The 23429-nt window shown below is 41.1% G+C and overlaps 2 protein-coding genes across 4 annotated transcripts; one reads left to right on the top strand and one right to left on the bottom strand.

Moving 5' to 3' along the window:
- The first annotated feature begins 50 nt into the window (after positions 1–50).
- col28a1b (collagen, type XXVIII, alpha 1b) lies at positions 51–15286 on the top strand. The gene is made up of 35 exons (XM_026317118.1): positions 51–271; positions 800–942; positions 1387–1952; positions 2863–2883; positions 2971–3024; positions 3148–3201; positions 3281–3325; positions 3427–3453; positions 3544–3588; positions 3667–3711; positions 4450–4503; positions 5593–5661; positions 5771–5839; positions 6316–6384; positions 6779–6847; positions 6985–7053; positions 7272–7340; positions 7688–7756; positions 8312–8383; positions 8463–8531; positions 8684–8755; positions 9300–9368; positions 9449–9517; positions 9593–9661; positions 9753–9821; positions 10148–10216; positions 10320–10388; positions 10655–10723; positions 10874–10954; positions 11203–11238; positions 11414–11450; positions 11584–12138; positions 13407–13585; positions 13781–14057; positions 14756–15286. The coding sequence occupies exons 2-35, from the start codon at positions 801–803 to the stop codon at positions 14926–14928; spliced, it is 3570 nt and encodes a 1189-aa protein (XP_026172903.1). The 5' UTR covers positions 51–271; position 800; the 3' UTR covers positions 14929–15286.
- Positions 15287–15752: 466 nt separating this feature from the next.
- On the bottom strand, positions 15753–22903 carry LOC113136365 (uncharacterized). Of its 3 annotated transcripts, none has more exons than XM_026317119.2 (12): positions 22266–22903; positions 21204–21343; positions 20834–21009; positions 20574–20734; positions 20171–20311; positions 19326–19447; positions 18827–18995; positions 18318–18463; positions 17536–17651; positions 17337–17463; positions 16413–16546; positions 15753–15962 (listed from the first exon to the last, which is right to left on the bottom strand). In XM_026317119.2, the coding sequence occupies exons 1-12, from the start codon at positions 22724–22726 to the stop codon at positions 15837–15839; spliced, it is 2019 nt and encodes a 672-aa protein (XP_026172904.1). In that variant the 5' UTR covers positions 22727–22903; the 3' UTR covers positions 15753–15836. The 3 variants fall into 3 exon arrangements, with proteins under 3 accessions (XP_026172904.1, XP_026172907.1, XP_026172906.1); XM_026317122.2 differs by having other exon boundaries at positions 18827–18986; XM_026317121.2 differs by having other exon boundaries at positions 21204–21340.
- Between the last annotated feature and the right edge of the window lie 526 nt (positions 22904–23429).

The following is a 23429-nucleotide window of genomic DNA, read 5'->3' as shown; positions in this document are numbered from 1 at the left end:
ACGTTATCCTTACAGATCAGGACTCATCCCTGCAGTGTGAGTGTAGGGAACAGGATCGTGGGGACAGTCCTTTCTTCTGTCATCACGCGTTGCACTGGGCCAGCGCTGCAATGTTGGAGCGGCCCCAGAGCCCCACATCACATCAGCTCAGCTGATGGTCCTCACTTTGTCTCACCCGCTTTAAAGGGACCTGATTCTGCTGCGAAATGCCTCCCAAAGAGCCACAGCTGACAGGACTAAAAGAGATTACTCCAGCTAAATGAGAATCTAGGTAAACGATTTAATAACGTTTTGCATTCCGAGTGTATATTGATTTACATGCAGCGTCATGTTACAGTTTGAATGGCAACTTTTATGCATGTACCACAGGTTAGGCAAATTATTATCTTCATGAAATCAAATATTTATAAATTTCCTTTACATGTGCACATTCCTATTCAGTAAAATATTGATTAGCTACACATCTAAAGGTTGCAGAATTTGAAACTTGTTTTGACTGATTAGTATTTAATTATTCTGAATCTATAACCATTTTACATGTCATGAAAACAGGATTTTATGTATTATACAGCACTATGCAAATGTTTTAGGCACTAAAAATACACAGGGGATGCTTTTAATATAAATTACATATATTAAATTGTGTATTCATTTATAAATCAACTTCATGCCAAATGCAGTGAGTGGAACCGAACCTAAATCCAATCAGTATCTGCAGCTCTCCCCTTTATATACTCCATGTATATATTGTTTATTATCTTATCTTATCTCATGATAAGCTATACCTTCTCTGCTATAGGATGGAAATGTTTGTGAGGGGAAAGCTGAGGAGAGGACTGGGCCTCTGCCTTCTTCTGTTAGCTTTCCTACATGAGGCCACCGGCCAGAGAAGAATAACAGGACGCAGGAACAACCACAGGCTGCACAATGATGGAGAAAATGGTATTTTTTTGTATGAGGGATTCACATGTTGGTGGGAAAGGACTTTCATCAAATGGGTGTAACAAGACTTAAGTTGGAAAATGAGACATTCACCCTGCAAGCAGCTCTATCCTGGCCTTATTTCTATTGTTGTCCTCCTTGAAAAGCTGGCTAAGGTCTGCATTTGGTAAATATGGATGATGGTGGCAGTGTAGCAGTTGAGTCAACAAGCTTGAGACTCAAGTATTCCATGTTCAAAGTTGAAGTCACTAAAATTATGGCTGTGTCTATGTGAAATGAGTTTTTCCTGGGTGTCTCTACATTTTTTGCATTCATTGCAGCTCTTTATACCACTGACTGAACACAAAAATCCAACACTCACAGATGTGGTTGAGCCTCTCCACATCTAACATTTAATATTTGCCAGTCTCTTAGACAATAACATGTGATTTGCTTTTCCCACAGGTCTGACATGCTCGCTGGAGGTGGCATTCATCCTGGACAGCTCTGAAAAGTCAAAGATATTCCTGTTTGAGAAGCAGAAGGCTTTTGTCTTGAGCTTCAGCACACGGCTGTCTATGCTGCAGGTAGCTGGCTGGACACTGAAGGTGCGAATGGCTGCGCTTCAGTACAGCAGCTCTGTGTCCATCGAGCAGAGATTCTCAGCCTGGAAAGACCTGGATTCATTCCAAGGTCAAGTCAGCACCATGAACTACATCGGCCACGGCACCTACACCACCTACGCCATCACCAATGCCTCTCAGCTGCTGGTGCAGGAGACGCCGGCAGACACTGTCAGGGTTGCAGTGCTGATGACTGATGGGGTGGATCATCCTCGCAACCCTGATGTCATTGCAGCTGCAGCAGAGGCCAAAGGTCATGGTGTAAAGTTGTTCGCTGTAGGGTTATCAGACATTGCCCAGCAGAGTCAGAATAATGCCAAACTCAGAGCCATTGCCAGCACACCTGCTCAGCAGTTTGTCCAAAGCCTTACTGATACTCAGCTGGAAGAGAAGCTGCTCAAAGAGATGGTGAGTGTTGCTTTAAGTGTGAATACCTCAGATAAGATCGGCCTGAGAAATAACTCTAACATTTCTGAAATACATCACTTTTTAATTGGTGTAGACTTTTCAGACAGCGACAAACACATCAGTTAACGTACTTTTTGGGGAAACATGACTGTAAATAATGTTAATTTGCTACAGCTCAACAAAGAGGCTAGAAATAAATAATACTTTTATACTACAGTATATATTACTGCATCAGTTCTACTGTATCCCACACCATAAACAGTCACATATAGAGTCACATAAATGGTGTAACATCTAAATTCACAGAAGTGGCAGCAGATTTATGTTGCACCAAGAACAGACTTCTGTTGTCAATGCAAAGTCTAAGGCACATTTTCCACTACAATACCAACAACTTTATTTCCACTGCCTCGATTAAGTTAACCTCCCACCTGTGCAGTGTGCACTGCGTAACAAAATATAACCAGTTGCTTGATTCTTTGTTCTCCACCTGGTGGAGAAGTGCTAATAATCTACTGCACACCCAGCAGCTGATCACAGTGACAGCAGCATGCAGCTTTGCTTCCACAGTGATTATGTTCACCCCTTTTTATGCACTTTCTGTCCTCATAGTGGGGTCAAACCTTAGTTGCAGTATTGTGTTTGCATGGGGGGTTTTCTCGTCTGTTTTACATTTTCCACACACTCACAAATGTCAAATATCTACAGTAGGTCAGGGCCAATCTGAGAGACTGGGACTGCTTGTTCTGCTTCTTAGAAATGGTCGATCCTCTTCACATTTATAGCTTTTTATATTAAATGTCAGAAGGTATTGAGGTTTTGTTACTGAATAACATTATCAGTGTCCAGTATCATTAAACTGTAACTCAACTACTCTTGACATTGTTTATACATGATGCTTTGCTTCCAGGCTGCAGTCACATCAGAAGAGGTAAGTCATTTCAGTAATTCAGCATTTAGTTTAACTCTATTTAACAAGTGTAAATGATGACTGAGTGTTTATGCTTCTTTCTGTTAGTGTCCAAAGATACAACTGTGTCTGTGTGACAGAGGGAGAGGCCCTGCAAGTCCAGTAAGCTTTTCAGAAATCAACAAATCATAGTTATCATCAAAACAGAGGAATTATATAAAAAAATGATGAACTTGTCCTTTAACTTCTATCCAAGACTTAACAGCCAACAATTGCTCATTTCAGGGTAGAAAAGGAGACCAAGGCTTAAGGGGGGCTCCTGGTCAAAAAGGTGCAAAGGTAAGTCCTAACATAAAACAAATAAGTGTTTTATTGTCATTTTATGCAGCTTATTGTATATTGGTATCTTTTTAATAAGGGGGAGCCTGGCTTGAATGGTCAACCTGGAAAAGACGGTCCACTGGTAAAAATCCATCCCTTGCTCTGACACAGCTAAGCACTAATATGCATCTTCTAAGATGAAATACAGATTTTAAACTGCATTAACTGTTCCATTTTCTGCAGGGCCAGCCAGGTTATAAAGGCAACAAGGTGGGTGTCTGTTTACTATTACCATTTCTTTATTTTCATCATGCGAACTGACATGTACAAGGGGTTTTTAATATGTGTGTTGTCTTACAGGGGGAGAGAGGAGACTGTGGCACTCCAGGGGAAAAGGGTGACATTGTAGGTTCATTATTTAATAAAATTTCCAATACAGACGACAGAATTTGTACTGGTAATGAATTAAGTGTCATCTTGCAGGGTCCTGAGGGACCTCCAGGCCCACGAGGACCAAAAGGAGAACAGGTAGAGTGACCATATGTCTTTCGGTTTATTTGAGCAGCAACTAATACGAAGCTTGGTTTGATTATTTTCAAACACAGAAATATATTGTCTTAATCTTAATGGCCCTTTTACTTGATTTGACCTTTAAGTGATCAAATCAGTTCACTACCTGTTGTTTATACTGATACATAGACATCACAATATGTCGACATCAGAGAATCCATTTGCTGTCCAATATGAAAAATGGAAGTGGAATTTGTCTCGTATTCAGCCCTGCACTAATGGAATGTGAATATTGGATTATGAGTAATCCTGATACTAATGTGGCTATCCAAAGCAGTGAATTCAGGCTTGCAGAATATTATTCTTCTGCAGGAACAGACTTTGTGTGGTGGGATTAGTGTAGGGACCTGGCCGACCAGCATCACTCCTCCTCCTTTGTGTTATGGGCAGAGTGTCAGAATAACCTTGTTCTTTTGTGAGCTTGGCCTGAGAATCAAAGGGCATGCAAGCGGTGAATGTTGACGTTAATCCTGTTGTACTTGGAGTGAGTTTGTTTTGACCTGATCATTCATACAACAAGGAAGCTTCATTTTCAGTTCATACATGATTGTTCTGTCATGCAGCATTCTTGCAAGAAGAAAATCACTCTCCATGGTTATAGAAAAGCAACTGATGCTGTACAGTTTGTCACGTACAGTGAAATTACAGCAAACGTTATTGTTGTGTTCAGTGATTGTATCTACATATGTTTTGCAGGGTTTGATGGGACTACTAGGAGACGCGGGTCCTGAGGGCCCAACAGGCCCTAAAGTAAGTTTCACAAAAGAGCTGAATTGAAATTTGGGATGTTTTCAACATTGTTATCTGTCATTTCTGTTTAACATGTTTCTTTCAGCAAAGCTTTGACTGTTTGGACTGTTGTCATGTGCGAACACTAGAAAATTCACCATATACACTGGGAGATGCTCAGTTCTGAGCTTTAAAGTCTGGGAACAGTGGGATCTCACTAAATTTCAAAAGCACACCTACTAACATATCTAAAACGCACAAATTAAGATGCTGTACAGTGTTGTTTAAAGTATGTAAAAATAATTTGTATGTTTTTTGAGGCAGTTTCACTTTCAGAGTTTTCGTAAAACATTTCCACTTTGGGGCCTGAAATTCATCAGTCAATAAACATACGACACAGAGCACGGTTTTAGAAAAGGTATGAAAGTTACTTAAGATGATTTAGAAGTTTGGGTTGTTTCCACTCCAAGCAGTAGAATAGTGTTCTTCATTTGTGACATACAGTTCTCCACAGACACTTTCCCACACAGCATTTGAATTGTGAGCTAAGTCTGAGTGAAAAAAGGGGCAACATAAAAATGACCTTTAAAATGTGTGCCCAAGGCTAATAAGATGCTGATGCCTCCATCACCAAGGAGCTGTCCCACAACTTTTTAACAAAGATGTCTTTATGTCTTCATCCAGATATCCAGAAATATAATTTGATTTATATCACTTTCAGGAAAAGTTGAGACATTAATCAAGGACAAGGAACAAGGCGCTGTTCTTTATAAATACCACAAAATTATAGTTCATTTGGGTTCATGGATTAAAGACGGTATAATACATATTACTATGGTCTTTTTCTATTTATTATCTCCTAGATAGTACTGTAAATGCATTTAATGTTATGAAGTAATCATCCAAATGAAAATGACAGATGAACTGATTCTTAATTCCCTATGGGGCAAATATTGCAGTTAAAATCCAACAAAAACATAGTTACATGGATTTATCACCATCATACTTACATTCCATCGTTGTTGATTTGATCCCAGTAATGCTCTTAGTTACTATTTTAAGCTAATTTGTTGTGTTAAGCTTCCATCACATGTTGTGCAAACCCCACAGGGAGACAGAGGACCCACTGGTGTCCCGGGACCACCTGGGGAAATTGGTATTGGTTTCCCTGGAGCCAAGGTAGGTGGAAGGGTCTGATGAGCCATTGGCCCCCAAAGAAACGTTTTGTCTGATATTATCTTACTGAAATTAGGTTTTTAAGTTGACTAGTTGTGTGTGATGCTTTTAGGGTGAAAAGGGTATTCAGGGAAGACCAGGTCCCTCTGGTCCTGTTGGAGTAGGAGAACCAGGACTATTAGTGAGTATGGAGATAATTAACTGCATCTGTGATAATTAATATAACTGCATCAATATATTTTACACAGTTGATTGTGTTTAAATCCATCTTATGGAGGTAAATAAACAAAACAAAACACCAACATAAAATACAAATATTTTCCTAAACATACATATAATATATACTAGAACTCACTATAACACTGGATAACACAGCTGGGTGACTGTTTTTACTTTATTTCCATAGGATTTATTTTGCCATCACCCATCACAAATAGGGCAGGCTTTTCTCTGCATTTTGTTCCCTGAAAATTAAACCTTTTTAAAAAAAGGTGAAAGTCACACAGAACATCTGTACTGCTTTTTCTGCCTAATGTGCACACACTGTGCAGACGTCTTACACGCCGCCCTATTTTTAGCAGCATCTTTGTTGTTTTATGTCAACATTTACTGAAACCTACATGTAGATTTTTAGTAAAACACGTCATACTATTCCAGGGTCCCCCAGGACCACCAGGAGCACAAGGATATCCTGGACCACCTGGTGAGGGGTTTCCAGGGCCAAAGGTGAGTACAGTCTCAAACCAAGCTGCTGTTTAAAATAAGGCCTTACATTGAATCAAGTATATGAAGATTTTTCTTTCAAGCTAAATTGAAAGTGTCGGATGTCATGAATTCATCATGCCCACTAGCTGTCATAACCATCAGCTGCTGGTGTTTGAGTGAAAAACATGAGGCATTTGGTCACAGAGAGATTGTTATTTTATAATTAGACAATACTTTATAACTGTTCTGGATCTGCTTCCATATTAAGTTGTGTGTATTACATGAATTTCCTTCTAGGGCTTAGTTTAGGCTATAAATTCTGTGGTTTGTGGCACTGGGCCATGCTGTGTACTTGTCCTTATTAAAATAACTGTTAAACAGTGATTTGTAGATCAGACTTACTGTCTTGTTTTAGGGCGACCGAGGATATGAAGGTCCAAGGGGCAATCGTGGGCTTCCTGGTGTTGGGGTCAAAGGTGACAAGGTGAATATACCTGAAAGTGAAACACACTTTAAATGTTTAGTCCATTTGAAGTATTTTCATTCTCCAGTTAATTTAGGGGCGACTGATTACTTTTGCATGTCTTTATGAAGTGATGATACACTAAAATCTTTTCCCAGGGCAGTGCTGGTCCACCTGGGGCTCCAGGTCCAGCTGGCACACCTGGTATAGGGCTGCAAGGAGAAAAGGTACACTCTGGATTAACTGATGTAAAACTATTTGGTGCTGACTTGCTTTTGTGAAAAGCCACATCTCAAGCCCAAAGGAAGAAAACATTACTTATCACAGGCTGACCAGTTTAGAAAAGAACAAAATAAGTTACATTTTTGTGCAGAAAGTTGTTTTCCACCTACTCATGTTGCTCCAGTACAGATTCATGTTTTCATTTTCATCTTCTCTCTCTCAGGGTGATCGAGGCCCAGTTGGACCCACGGGACCCAGAGGTGCTCCAGGCGTTGGAATACCAGGACCTAAGGTAAGACAGGGGAGTCACATCCATTACCTTCCCAGGATGTTTGTTTCAGAAACTAAAGCACTAATTGTGATTGTCAGTCAGCTCATTCTCTGCCTGATTGCATCTAAATTGTTCTGCATATTTTGTGACATAAATGTGTGAGTGAAAGGCAGCTGCCTTGTCAATCAAACGCCTGCAAGTCTGACTCAGGATCTCAATTATGGAGGAAGCAGAGAAGCTGTTTTTGGTAGATAACTTATAGTCTGTGATACATTCATTTCACCTACATTTAATTTGCTGGTTGTTAGTGTTAAGCTCGACAGTAGAAACACACACACTGAATGTCCAATGCCTGTGTAAATGTTCAGGGGAATCAGGGCCTCAAAGGTGAGCCTGGACTGCCAGGTGAGAGAGGAGTGGGAAAACCAGGACCCAAAGTAAGTCCTCTGAACACTAAAACACTTATCACTCTACACTAGTTTCCTTTAAAGGAATAGTTCAACATTTTTGGAACTACATTTATTTGCTTTCTTGCTGAGAGTCAGATGAGAAGATTGATACTACTCTCATGTTAGTTTGCTAGAGCCAGAATATGTTAGCTTAGCTTAGCAGGAAGACTTCAGTCTGCATGATCAGATGAGACATAGCAGTAAGTAAATAGAGGTAATAGTACCTTTAGAAAGAGCCACTGTGGAGGCGTCTCCTTCCAGTCTTATTCCTAAGCTTTAAAAAAAGAAAGTAAGTCTTCAACTTGAATTGTAAAAAACTATGAGGAAAAATCTAAAATTAAAGGTAACACATGTAAGTCGGGCTCTAAAATGTGAACCATCCTTAGAAACAAATTAATAACAGCAGATGATAGTCTTGTTTAATCTAGTTACATGAATTACAATAAAACAAACCTTAATCCACAAATCACAGACGTTACAAGAGACAGACTGTGAGCAGAGTAAAAGTCAGACCACTTTCTGCATGTTATATTCTCCTGTCAGGGCGACCCAGGGGCCGAAGGGTTACCAGGTATACCAGGGCAACCAGCAGAGGACGGAGCCCCAGGACCAAAGGTAACATCATGGTTTAAATCCTGTTCTCTCTGTTTTTAAAATCTATCTTAACTATTTCTTGCTTCCCAAATGTCGGCAGGGTGACGCTGGGTTACCGGGCCCCAGAGGACCTGATGGGACTCCTGGTAAAGGAGTCCCTGGAGAGAAGGTAAGAAAACATTTACACATTGATGTGTATATAACAAATATGTATAGAGTAAATATGCTTTAATATATGTAATTATCTTCAACTCAGTGTCGGTGGGTCTGAAGATAGTTCGGAAAACTATGAGTACTGTTGAACAGTACTTTATTTTTCAGGGAGACAGAGGGGACAGGGGGACCAGAGGCCTCCTGGGTGCAGTTGGTCCTGTGGGGCCAATGGGACCAAAGGTACATTTATGCATTTTATATGCACATAGTCTATAATCATTTCACACTGTACTGTTTACTTCTTCAACTTACATTGCTGCATCAATAGATCTTTTTACTAAATTAGAGCCAAACCTGCCTGTAAAAATAAATGAATTCACCTTTAAGCTCCATCGTGTCTGTAAACCAGCAGGAGGTTCAAGAGAATTTGACCTGATTTGTTTAGAAAACATTAAGGTGGCAAGTAATTAAGGATTATTATTCATTCATGTACTAATTATTTTCTTGATTAATCAACCAGTTGGTAAAATTCTAGCAAACATTAAAAATCACAAGTTCCTAGAGCTGAAAGGAAGGTCTTGAAATGTTAGATGAGCAGATATAAAAAATGTATATCCATATGAACTTTTAAAGGAAATGTAATTGTATCAACACTTAATAATACAGAGAAAATCCACAGGTATTGGATTAAGGCTCTGATGTGGATTAAATACAGTCCACAACTGATTTATGCAGTGGAATCTGTTCTCGCAGATTATTACACACTACATGTTTTCTCTTCCAGGGAGAACCAGGAATCATAGGACCACCAGGTGCACCTGGATTACCAGGGAGGGGTATACCTGGTGCCAAAGTAAGCCCAAGTCCTAACAAAGCGATTGTAACTGAGCAGCAGTGACTTTAGTTAATTCATCTCTTGGTGGTTTTTGTCAGGGAGAACCGGGTCCACAGGGTCCAGCTGGAGCTCTGGGAGAGCCGGGGATTGGTTTAACTGGTCCAAAGGTGAGTTCAGCTCAGGTGAACTGTTCACTGATCCTCCCAATTAGTCCAGACCAAGTGGTGTGTTTTTGTTTGTAGGGTGACAGAGGGCCACCAGGACCTGCTGGGGCACCTGGACTGAAAGGTGAAGGCTTCTATGGTCCTCAAGTGAGTATCAGGCTACATCACATCCTCCTTTTTCCCTTTGTGCGTCTCATCCCCACCCTACACCATGTGATGTTTCCGTCCTATGTTTTAGGGACTTCGAGGACCTGCAGGTTTGCCTGGAGAACCTGGACCTGAAGGTGTTGGTTTACCTGGACCAAAGGTAAATGTTTACACATTTTCAGGTCTTTTTATTTGCAGTAGGACAATTTTTTTTTTCGTATTTCATGTCATTAAATAATGTTAACAGGTCTAATCTAAAAAATGTTTTTTATATCTGTTCCAAATATGTGAGATACAGAACCACAAATACTCATAACTGGATATGTCTGATATAAAAACAACTCATTTAACTCTAGTATTTCATGTGGTTTGCTGTACTTGTGTGTGTAATAGGTGGCATGCTTTGTGTGCCTGATCCATTATCTGTTTTTTAGCTATTCTTTTTCTTTCAGTTGGGAATAAACCTAAAAGCTGTTTTATTTACAGGGAGATCGAGGCTTGCCTGGACCTCCAGGACCTGTTGGGCCACCAGGCATTGGTCTAACTGGTCTCAAGGTAATCAGTCCTGTTTAAACACTGGCCTGTGTGTGATTTGTGAAAACTTTAAAGACATTACCTGTTAATGACATGTTGGTGTCTTCTTATAATGGATCTGCAGGGTTCAGTTGGCCAAATTGGACCACCTGGCCCACAGGGGCTACCTGGTGAGGGCATCCAAGGGCAAAAGGTACCAGTGTCATCTGATTATTGAGTTTGATCAGTAACTACAGCCTGTTCTGTGTCCTGACTGGTGTCATCAGTCTGTTTTTGTATTTGAGTAATCTTTTTAGCTTAAACATATTCCTGGAAGTGTTGTCCATAGTCTGCTGCTGTGCAGGATAAGGACTTTTGAGCATAGCAGTTTAGAAAAAGAGCTAAGAGAAAGCTGAGAGATGCTTTCAGTTTATTTAGATCTTGTTTCATCAGTTATCCTCGACTTTTTGATATTTTCAGGGTGAGCCTGGATTTCAAGGGATCCCTGGTCCCAGAGGACTTCCTGGACAAGGTCTTCAGGGGGACAAGGTAAGATTATAATGTCAGTCAGTGTATAATGAAAGTGAAAGGTAATTATTATAATGAACTGTTGGTTACTCCGTTGGTTAGAGAAGAGTGTCCCTCTTTGTACTGCAGCTTATTTCGGTTAATAAGGCCGCTGCTTCTTTCCTCTTGCAGGGGGACCGAGGGTTCAGAGGTGAGAACGGCAAAAAGGGAGACAGGGGAAACCCTGGAGAGCCTGGAGCAGTTGGACCTTTGGTATATAAATATTAGAAATTATTAACATCTGTTCATTTAGCAGCGAATTCTCTTTATGAGTTAAAAAACTGTGCTGTCCATTTATGACAACAGCTATGACCTACTCTGTCCAGTTACCTTGTGCATAACACTGAAGTCCAGCCTCAGCTGGGACAGAGGAGCAGGGGTCTCATGAGGGATTTATTTTGTAGTCTCAAGTAAAACTTCTAGTATGTCAGGAGCTTTTTAATAGTGATTTCTATTCACAGGGTAGAATTGGACAGAAGGGAGAACCTGGACTTACAGTAAGTAACACTCCCTCACAAAAAACATCACAATTTCTTGATGAACTGCTTGACAAAGTGTTCGTCAGATATTAGAGTTTTCAGACTTTCTCAGGGTTAATATAATTGTAAATTAAATATTTTTGAGCAAATAAGACGTCAATTCTAAAGGTCTGCCGTTTGCTGTCTACCACAGAGGGAAGAAATCATCAAAATAGTGAGATCCATATGCAGTAAGTAACCAATCAGAATCCAGTGTTAAAGTTCAACATTTGAGTGTTTGTCGATACATTTTATCTTACATACACCCTCAGTTTCCCTCTGGTGGTTATAAGTGACCAGTCTGTCTCGGCTCTGTTTCTCCAGCTTGTGGAGTGACCTGCCGTCAAACCCCTTTAGAGCTCGTTTTTGTAATTGACAGCTCAGAGAGCGTCGGCCCTGAACACTTCAACGTGATCAAAGACTTTGTGAACGCTCTGATCGATCGAGCCTCAGTCAGCAGGGAAGCCACACGGGTCGGTGTGGTCCTCTACAGCCACATCAACATGGTTGTGGTCAGCCTCAGACAGGAAGCCACACGTGATGAGATCAAGTCTGCGGTACGCTCCATGACGTACCTGGGTGAGGGTACCTTCACAGGCAGCGCCATCCAACAGGCCAACCAGGTGTTCAAGGCGGCACGGGCAGGTGTAAGGAAGGTGGCCATCGTCATCACAGATGGGCAGGCTGATAAGAGGGACTCAGTCAGTCTGGAGGGCGCGGTGAGAGAAGCTCAGGGAAGTAACATCGAGATGTTTGTGATTGGGGTGGTGAACGAGAGCGACCCTCTGTTTGAGGAGTTCAAGAAGGAGCTCAACCTCATGGCCTCGGACCCGGACAGTGAGCACGTGTACCTGATTAGTGAATTCAAAAAACTTTCAGGTGACAGTGTTTTATGATCATATGATAAATGTGCCATCTCTAGTGTTATTATTTTCATTATTTTAATGAAAACCTGTGAATTCTGTGGGAAGAAAAGATGAAATGATGTTAGTGCTGAACTTTTTGAAGCTCCTGAAAACGTAGCTTCTGAGTTTGAGTGACTGATCTTAAGAGAACATGTTATTTTATGATAAAAAAAATTCTCATCACAGCTGTGAAGTAGGAAGAGGGTTTGTGTAATGAGGCAATGTGATCAGGATTTATTAATACTGGAATCAGAATCAGAATTTGGTCAGCGTCAAACAAATCCCTTTAATTAATAGCCTATTTTTTATTTTGATGTGGCTTGTCATTAATATACAATGTTATGAAGAGGAGTTACATATTCAGGGCCTTCAAATACTGTGAGCAACACAAGAAAACTCCTTTTTGCCTTCACTGTGTTGAAGTATAACCAGAGTATGCTCAGATACTGCTAGAGGGGAAAATATGTATATTTGTAATTTGTGTGAACTAGCCCTTTAAAGTTCCAAAGGTTATAAATATTCCTGTTCCACTGAACTGTGATTCCAAAGAATCTGCTTAGTGCACAAAAATACTTCCACTGGTGGGAAATTATATGCAGAAAATGAGAATTTAAAAGTTGAACTGAAAGCTCAAACTTCCTGAACAGCACCAGGACCCGTCCAGACAGACTGTACCTCACAGTCAACACTTTCACCTTCTCTGCCTTCATGAAACATAAAGGATCAAATTTAGGTTCAAAATGTTTGTCAAGTACAGAAAGTGTGCGATTCTCACACTTGGTGGCACCAAAGAGTGAAAGTACTGTAGGTACAGACAAGGCTGAGGCTCAGCACTGCTTCACACTCTGGGCCTAGAAAGGAGACAAAACACACCAGATGTTAGTCTGAGAAAGTTCAAACAAGTACTACTACAGTATAGAAATACTCTGATGCAAGTAATTGTCCTGCATTCAGTATACAGAAGTAAAACTACAAAAATATTATCAGCAGATTTCTCACAAATAATATGAACTTTACAAAAATGATGAGTAATATATGTGTAATGAATAATATATCACTGAATCAACTGTCAACAGATAGTAAAACGTGCCAGATGTGAGGTCAGTGTATATCTCTGATTGGTAAAGAATGGTTTTTTTTACTCTTAAGTACCTTAGAGACTTGTAGTGTCATTTTTAAAGATTGGATAATATTGTACTGTTCAGAACAACCTTGTTTACTGCTCTGGTCTCTGTCTTTCAGTTCTTGAAGGAAAGCTGCTGAGTCGTATCTGCGAAGATGAGGGAAGACATTTGTTCAGCTCCATCCCGAGCTCCAGGTTTCCTCCAGGAATCCCTGAGGTCTCCAGTAACGTCCAGGAACCCCCCTACAGGACGGACACCCCCACCTTCACAGGAGACTTCAGGAGAGTTCACAAAGTGGTGAGTAGAACAAATGAGTAAACGTGCAGACTGAGGTAAAACAAATTGTAAGAGTTAAAGTTGCATTAGAAATGTGTCCCTTTGCTCTGACCTTAAGGGGCTGCACTACAGCAACACAACAGAAGGATTTTTACCTTACTGGCTATTACAGAAATGAAACTACAGTAGATTAAAACCTGTTCTCCTGTTTCACAGCCCGGCCCTCCAGCACCACAGTTCGACAGAGGACCCATTACTCCAGGGAGACCTAAGACAGACGGCAGAACCTCCACAGAAACTCAGAGATTCCCATTTTTCAACAGGGAGCCTTTCAGACCGGAAACAGAGTTCCTCCCACAGTTTGAGACGGAAAACCCCACACGCCGCATGGGGATGACTGAGGCCATCAGGCCTGCCGGTCCTACATCGAGGGCTCCACCTGAGGAGGAGACACCACTACTGTTTCCACCCACTCCTCCATCACCGCTGCCTGGTAAATCCTGAGAGAAGAGAAATTATTGGTTCAAATGAAATAAGTCTTGAATATTTTAGATTTTAACATTTCACATCCTATTTACCACATAATCCCAGTTCCAGGAACTCTAAACTTTACACTGTGACATAGAGGAACATTTTATCTGAAACATGAAAGTAAAGATTTGAATGTAAAAATAAACAAATCAAACACCAATCAGCCACAATGTTAGAAAGAGTTGTACATTTTGGGAAACAGACACACTGGCTTTTGTTCCAGGGTTAGTCCACGACATTCGTATCACTTTGTTTGTATGTTGTTCCTCTTCAAACGTAACACGATCTGCACCTCCTAAACTGTCATATTAACATAGCCTGTTTGTGTCACCTCTATAAAAGTAAAGGAAGCATTTATTATAAATCCTAAAACATCTCCATATTTCATACATCAGCCTAAGTGCAACTGGTTTTCAGAAATAAGATAAATCATGGACAAGGAGAACGGTAATCAAAGCCAACAACATTAAAAGTGCATGTTCTGATATTAAGTCTGAGGACATGACTATAAACGTCAAAGTAAAGTACTACACCTCCACCATCTTCAGCAGATAAAATATTTAAATCAGTAAATTACTACTCATGTCTTGTATTGGAAGGATTAAACCAGACACTCATCAATTTGTGAGTTTGACACTTCCTGCTTTCTGTTGTCTCCAGCGGAGCGCTGCAGCCTCACCCTGGATCCAGGACCATGTCGGGACTACGTGGTGAAGTGGTACTATGACGCCATAGCTAATTCCTGTGCTCAGTTCTGGTTTGGAGGCTGTTTAGGAAACAGCAACCAGTTTGAGACTGAGAAGAGCTGCAGAAAAACCTGCGTCAAGGTCTAACGTCAGTGAGACACGTTCAGAAATGCTTTTGCCCAGACTTCACATTAATTTGCCATAAAATTCACCTCATCATTAAAACCATATTAGCCTTCAAGTTTAAGGTTTGAAAATGTTCAGTGATATTAAATGTTTTTTCTCTTGTCAGAGGATTTGAATATTATTATAGGCCAAGTTACTGCAGAGAAAATGTCTGTACTGTTACTTACACACTGTTAAATAAGTCAAACGTCTGTAACCACTAACCTCTATTCGGAAAAAGTACCTTTTGTATAATACAATGATGTATTTTATATTTTAATGTTTTTAATACCATGTTACGCCTTTAAAAACAAATAAACTTATCAGTTTTGATCACATACGTTGGAGGCTGGATGCTCTGATTGTGAGTCGCTTCGAAACAAAGCGTCTCCTGAATCAAACAGTTATGTATTTAACAAAAGCTTGTAAGATGCACAGAATCAGAATCACCTCCCATAAAAAACACAACAGGATAATGACTCACTCAGAAACACATTCTTCTCCCCAAAGTTTCAAGTTGGACATGATTACATATAATTAGTGAGGAGTGGCTGCTCTCAGAACAATGCATCTTCAGCTTGTGGCATAAAAAGCATATGGGGTGCCTATTTAGCTGTAAGGCGCCTTCTGGTTGAGTTTGGAGTAACATCTTGAGAAAAATACAAATGACCAGTCGTGCTGGACGAGTGTGGCAGGTGATATTTTGCATCAGCACTGCTGTCGGTGCTCTGCTATGATTTAAGTGGGACTTCCTCTTTACACAAGTTAATGACACAGGAGGAAGAGAAATAGAAACATCCACAGAAAACAGTAGGAAAATAAATTTAATCTTTGACTTGATTGGACTTTTAGCATCACATTCAAATTTACATCCAAACAGTGGAGTGAGATCATTTGTAGAAGACAAGAAAAGAAGACATGATGATGTATCCCGGCTGCTGAGACGGATTAGGATCCTGCCCGTCAAACAGACCGAAGTAGATAACAGTGTTGGACTCAAACCCAGTCATGTCCAGCTGAAAGGAGACAGAAACAGAGAGACTTTTCAAACTATAGCAATAAAGTTCAGGGAATGAATAAAGATCTCCCAGAGTGTAAACAATACACACAGACACACATCATTCAGGTGGTTGTGATCTGCCAGGAACAAGTCAGGAGTTTAAATGACTGAATCTGAGTCTTTATGGTCAATAACTGGCTTCAGAATAAAAAAGCACCCTCTAATTCTAATTGGTTTACTTCACTCAGACGCTTTACTTCAATGTGATTTCAGTACCAGATGCCTTTAACTTGGCTGTGGGGACAGAGGTTCACTGGGCTTCAAGGTGGCACTGAAGACAAATGGATATTTATTCTATTTCTGCTGTACAACAGTTTGAGCAACATTTCAGGAACCTTAAACCTGCAATAAAATAAAACAATAACTGATGAAGCTTGAGATAATAGATCTTCAAATGACCCTGTACCTGTTTGGTGATATCAGTCCTCCAGGGGTTGACCTGCAGGCCATCACACCAGCCTCCTCGCCCATACAGCCATGTGCCATGTTCGTTTGGCACCGCTCCACCTGTCACCTGCATGGCACAGCCCAGAGCCGTCCCTGGTGGAAACCACTTCAGTCGGTTATTAAGTCAAGAAGCAAATGATTTGCTGGTTCCAGATTAAAGTGAGAAGATCTGTTGTACATGATAACAAACTCAGCAGCTTGTGGTGCTCAGAAGGTTGACTGGATAAAACAACAACTCTGAAGACACTGTTCATTATTTTCTGCCTTAAGATTAATTCATTGAATGAACAACAGAGAGAAAAGTTAAAAACGGGCAAAGTAATTATTATGCACATGAGCTGACTGATACATCTCATGATTAAACATCAAACAGACAAATAGAAGCTGCTCTGAATCTTTGGATGATCTTGTTTTTCTAAACACTTTAAGAACTTTTCATTCACTTCAATATGAAACTTCAAGGCTCTCTAACAAGAGGCACATAATCTTCACGACCAAAGAACATCATGGCTCCCACTTCCAGTAATCTGAAGCTTCAGAGGTTTCAAAAAGAACCATATTTACCTCATTAATATGCAAATGTATGTAAATATGACGTTTCTAATTGGTCTTCAGTTAATCTGTTCAGAAGATAAATGAATCTCCTCCTACACCAGCTGAGGCCAGAACAACAATGACATATTATCACCTTAAGAAGATGCAAGGGTGAACATGTTTGCAAACAGTACATCTGACTTTTCATACTACACATCTAAAATAAGTTTAAGATTAGTCCCAGGCGGCAGCATGACCACATGACGTCCTACACCCTGTACCTTGATGCGTGATTGAGTTGTCAACTACCTATGTCAAATGTTCCTGATTAAAAGTGTGTTTTCCTCACCTGCAGAGTCAAATGTGTGGGTGTTGTTGAACACAGCGTTGATCAAGAAGTGGTGGGAGGTAACACAAAATTCCCCGCAGCCGTTCTCGTCGCTGCCGTGTCCTGTGATGACAGCGAACAGCTCCACCTGAAAACAGACACACAGCTGCTGAGATGCTGCACAGGCACGACTGCAAATAGTGATCAGGGGTCTTGGTACCTTTTTGGTTGATGCTGGCACGGGGAATTTGATTGGCTGGTATCTCTTGTTGTAGTTTTTGTCGAAGGTGCCACCGCTGAACAGTGACATCACTCTGAAGGGGCGGAGCCTGTCACCTGAGAGAGAGAGAGAGAGAGAGAGGTTTGTAGCAACTGAAAAAAGTACCTGTTTATTTATAATTGCACTTATTTTTCTTCTTGTTTGTCTAGTTTGGTTTTTCCTGTTTTTATTTTGTATTTCTACCTTTTGCTGTTCACATTTCTGGCACTACAGGCATATTTTGCATGTAGTCTGGTGGTTGCTATTCACTTAATTCATACTTAAGTGAATAGATGAATACATGTTTACAATAAAGCAAATTAGTCTTAAATTACTGTTGAGTTGTTGAACTGTGTGGAGCTGTGGTTGATGAGCTCATACTGACTTTGTATGGATTGGAAAACAGAAATGTGAGCTACATTCTGGGGCATCATGAATACTCTATCATTACAAGTGTGAATGAATGAATGAATTTGTGATTCTTTAGACTTTTAAACAGTGTGATAACACTGATTGCTTATACAGATAATTTATATAATGGTATATGAATATATACATCACAATAATATTCTATGGTTCATGTTTGGTAAATTAAGCTGAGGAACACTGGGAGATATAAACCCAGAGATCATCAAACGGTCCAGCTACAATATCTACTTATTAGATCCACAAACAACACAACAGGTTTCGCTCTTTCCCTTCCAGCTGCAGAATGAAAGTGGCTTCAGTGTTAAACTAAATACCTGTCTGGTTGCTGACACTGAATCTCAGGTTGAGGGAGACGATCCACGGCATCGCCCAAGGCACCGTCTTCATGGTGAAGGTGCATTTGTTGCTGTCGAGCAGGGGGATGAGGGGCGACACGTCGGTAAGCCAGCGCCCAATACCTCTGTCAAAATAACACAGAGTGATAGTTGAGATACTGAGACCACTCTAATGTCACTGCAGCAATTATGAAGCTGCTGTCTGGAGACAATTATCCCACTTAGCAAAACCAGAAGAAAACAAATCTGCCTGCCAGCATCTCTAAAGCTCCCTAATTAACACTTTATGTCAGTACAAGAAGAATATTGATGAATGTACTTTTTGTTGTATTACATTAACATCAAATACTAAAGCTGACATTTATTATATAACAATGATGTTAGATTATTTATAAAAAATATTTCCAAAGCCTTGGACAGATGGCTCAGATACAGTACAGTATAAAAAAAAGTGTGGATTGCAGTCATTACCGTTATCTGCCTCATACCTGCGGAAGGCGGTGATCCAGCGGCCCAGCTCCATGTTGCAGTACGGACTGAGCTGATCGCAGCAGACGAACAGCTGCACCGTGTGATCCCACGGAGCACAGGACACATCTCTCCTGCCAGGACATGAAAGGGACGCATCCAGCTCCAGTGTGTCAAAGTCTAACAAGCCTCCAGACAGATAGAACATGCACGTTAGTATCATTAAAAGTCTTGATGTGGTTCCGACTGATGCTCTAAGAGAAGATTCTCTCACTTCCCCACATTAAAGTTGTTCTTCAGATCGAGGCTGTTCTGAAGTTTGGACCTTCTGCAAAATCTGTGATAAACTTTCAGTTCCCCTGCTGTTAATCTCAATAATGATGATAACTGCAGGAAACTCATGAATTCTAGTATTCAATCGTCACTAAGAACAAAATAATAAAGCATTAAAAAAAAAAAAATAAAAAAATAAAAAGGCATTTAAAACTTCATATGTCAACATACTGTTGATGAACTCACCTAAAGGCAGGTCGACTGTAGCCACTGCTCCTTTCTGTCCCTGCATTTGGACTTTGTCAAAGACAGAAACATTCTTCACAGGATTTTCAAGTTTCATCTGCAGATCTGCATAAAAATTAAACCTGGAGACAGAGTCAAAATCCCTGATAAATGCAAGAACATAAAATACCTTTCAAACATGAAAACAGTAGAAGATTCAGAGGTTAACAGATTTCTTTCAAGAGGAAAATTAATTCAGCAACCCTGATCATTTTTTGATCATTGTACAGTTTTATCTTGTCTTAGTCCTAAACATGTCCTGCTTCACTGAGCTCTGTGTTCACAGATATTCTGACACTCCTGGACTTCCCCTCATCACTGTCCCCCAGGGAATCCCCAGCACCACCTGAAGCACAGATCTTTAACTCTGATAAGTCCAGGGACTTTTTGGGAGGACATTGTTCCCCAAATATAATTTGATCATTTACCATTTTCTTTGCACAATCCACACGTCAAGAACAATATATTGTGCACACTGCATGTGGAAATAAACAGAGGTTTAAATGTATATTTAAAAAAATAACAAGTAAGATGAACTCTTCGGGAGTCACTTTCATTACTCTGTGCATGTTGTTGTCACTGTTACTTATCAGACCTGATTAAGAAGTGATTACTGGTTTCATATTCTACACTCACTCTCAGATCACAGCTAATAACAGCCACTTGTTATAATGCAGGAAGCAAAAACAGGAAGTCAGAGAGGACATGTTACCACTGTGCAACAAAGCTGACAGTTATTTTCTTCTTAGATATATGAGACTTCTTCAGATAAACCTGGAATCATCCATCATGATTCGTGTTCTTACCACTGGGCCTGCCAGTTGATGAAGCTGAACGTGGGGTAAAGGAACCAGCCCATCTCAGACAGAACTCCCTGCTGGTCAATGCCAATGAAGAAGTTTGGGGACGGAGTGGTCTGGAAGGACACATTAATCTTCTGTGCAGACCTACAAAACAAATTAAAAAATTCGTAACATCAGGAGACAGGAACCATTTGAAAAAGGAAAGTACAGAATTAAGACAAATTACAGTGTTTTAATCTGTTTAAAGCATTCACTCTGTTCTTAAGAGACCTCTGCAGAGTGGAATCAGAGAGACCACAACCCAGTTTTTCCAAATACCCCTTTGACCAGAACAGTTAATCTGAGTACAAGGATGATGAACATCAATCTAAGCAGGCTCTTAATCCTTCAGGTGAGCTGCTCTTACAGGAGAGCCTGGGTGACAGAAGGCTCCAGGTGCACCATGGCAGCTGGGATCCTCAGAGGCGAGTAGCACTCCTCCCCAACACAGTTCATGTCCTGTATTGGGTTACCAGGGAGGGCATAGACAAGGACACCGGAGGCGTTGGATTTGGCCATGCTCTGCACCTGGAGGGAATTACAACAAACAGTTTGAAGGGAACAATATGTGAAGAATCAGCAATAAAAGGAATCAGGCCATAATCAGAGATAATGACTATTACACACCTTAACAAAGAAAGAGCATCTGCCCTCAGACACCCAGGCCACAGCACCCGCCACCGATGGGGATGGATCACACCCATCTCCTGCATCGATGAGCTGATACGACCCCTGACCCCAACGGCCCATGAGCCAGTCGTATCTGGCGTCAAGTCTCTTGACAATCACGGGCATGTTCCACCCTGAAGGGAGCAAAATGAGAATTACAGAGCTTCTCCTCTCATCAAGCTTTAATATCGGCCTAAACAGTTTCAGGTTGTGGTGTTACTTTGCAACGTCATACTTTAAACTTCATTTGTTTCTCTGTAAAGAACCAGGCACATCAAGCATCACATCAGTCACAAAATCTTCTCCATTAAGCCCAAGCAGCTCTTACCCTCAGAGGTAAAAACAGCCTGGGTCAGGCCACAGTTGATTCCCATGCAACCCCAGTAGTAGAGCACCCTGGGGATCCAGTTTCCCAGAGCGAAGACGGGCACAGGAGAGAAGTGCAGCCTGGACAGAACCTCCTTCTTCCTGCAGAAACACGTAGGAGTTTAAGTACATCAACTTATAACGCTGCACCAAAAACCTCGTGTGTGTATTAAGGTCATGCAAATACAGCATCACATTAAAACTACTGCACAAATCACAAGCGAACATCAAGGGCATGTTAGTATCTTTGCATGGATCGGCCAACAATGAACTGCAGAACAGACACGTCTCACATCATTTCTAGTGTCACCAAGTTGAGTTTTAATATGAATTAACTGATGAGTTTTTAAACTGTGAGTTTCAGATCCCTGTTAGTAGGTTTCAACTTCTGACTGTGCTTCCTCTTTCTCTGGGTTTCTGGGTTTAGTTTATGTTGTCATGATTTTTTTTTTTTGTTATTTTTGGTAATTTCACAGTTTTTCTGTTAAATTTGACAACAGACGATTGATTTTTTTTAAATGTTCATCTGAAACACACCACACCAGTGACTGTTTTAAATTATCTGTCACTACCAGCCCTTGTTGTTTGTTTTTCAGTGGTTGGTTTTACCTGTTTAATACTAACACTGCCTGTTTTTTGTTGCTATTATTAACAAAGCCCTGGACAGATTAGTGAATGGGCCTGGGGGCCCAGTGGGTCATGGGTCCCCCTAGCCCAGAGAACTGTGAAAGGGTTTGAGGGAGATGTTAATCTTTCCAGTGAAAAGTCAATCAAATCAATAAATCGACCACAAAATACACAAAATGACTCTTGGGGACTTTTAAAATGTGTCTTGGGGGGCCAAAGTGAACAACTACTGTTTGGTCTAAGCTGAAATGTTTCATTTACTGTCCTAGAAAACTGGGACACTGGTAAATGTTCACATGAGAGACGCTGCAGCAGGTGTGTCACAAGGTGCTGAACTCTTCTTAGCCCGGGTTCAGCACTAACTGGGTCTGATGTCAGCCCTGACATGTGCGGTCACCTGTGCATGGCGGCCCGCTGCAGCTGCTCCCGCATCCACAGAGCATCGCTGACCGCAGACTCGTCCAGGGACACGAAGAGAACCTGTGTGCGCTCCGGTAGGTCCTGAACCAGGCTGAACAGAGACGCCTCCGAGCTCCAGAGACACTCCAGAAACCCAGACTTGTTGGTGAAGGCGTGAATTACCAGAGAGCCCCGCACAGCTCCGGGTTGGTAGGAAAACTCCCCATCCAGCGTTGGCACTTTGAACGCGGCCGCGGCGTCTCCTGGCTCGGGCCCGGCGGCTGTTTCTGGACTGGAGGTTTTTCTGGATCTCAAGCTGGTCGTGTGGTCACGCGACCCCCAGACCAGTTCCTCATCTTCGGACAGTTTCAGCCGCTGTCTCGGTCTACCCGCGCCTTCGGTCACATGAGCTGTCACAAGAACAAGGAGCCACAACAGCGAAGTCTTTAAACGCAACATGTTCCCGATGACAGCGAGTGACCCTGAACTCACCACAAGCAGCAAAGTCCCGGCATGTCATGAAAAGAGTCTACGAGTTGATGTGAATTTAAAGCCCGTAGATCTTTAGAAAGTGAACCAACACTTCCTTATTTCACATCCACATTTTGGGCTGGAGGCGGGACGAGGTGCCGTCTACGGCGGCCCTACGGGGACAGAAAGGTATAAAAGGCGTATCACTAATCATTGGAAGTCAAACTGATACCGATTATTCCCATTTAAGAAGAGTTTAAGTTTTCTAATTGGGCCAAGTAGGTTCACTTGCTTACCTTATCCATCAAAACCCCTTGTATCTAGTTTACGGATTCAGATGTTAATAAACCTTGATTCAACACGAGGACATTAAAAGTGGTGTACCAGCAAAAACGAAATAAAACTAGAACAGCCTTTATACAGGAGCCTATAAAAGGTAGCACAATAAATACAAACTGATTTATCCAAATACTTAGTACTTAGTTAGGACTTTTACTTCTAATAAAGTAGACTACATTATGGCACTACTACTACTTTTACTGAAGGATACTTCAGCATCTGTATGAATCTGTTTTGGAAGAAGAGCCAGTTTTAGGACGACCACACAGCTTTCTGACTCATGCAGCAGACCCACGCCTGATACCCATCAAAATATTTCAGGGTCTTTAAATCCAGTATGATCTTTCCACGG

The sequence above is a fragment of the Mastacembelus armatus genome, chromosome 16 (assembly GCF_900324485.2).
Source record: "Mastacembelus armatus chromosome 16, fMasArm1.2, whole genome shotgun sequence".
Taxonomy (NCBI): Eukaryota; Metazoa; Chordata; class Actinopteri; order Synbranchiformes; family Mastacembelidae; genus Mastacembelus; species Mastacembelus armatus.
Note: the sequence above shows the minus strand (reverse complement) of the source record. Positions and strands in the feature narration are given on the sequence as shown.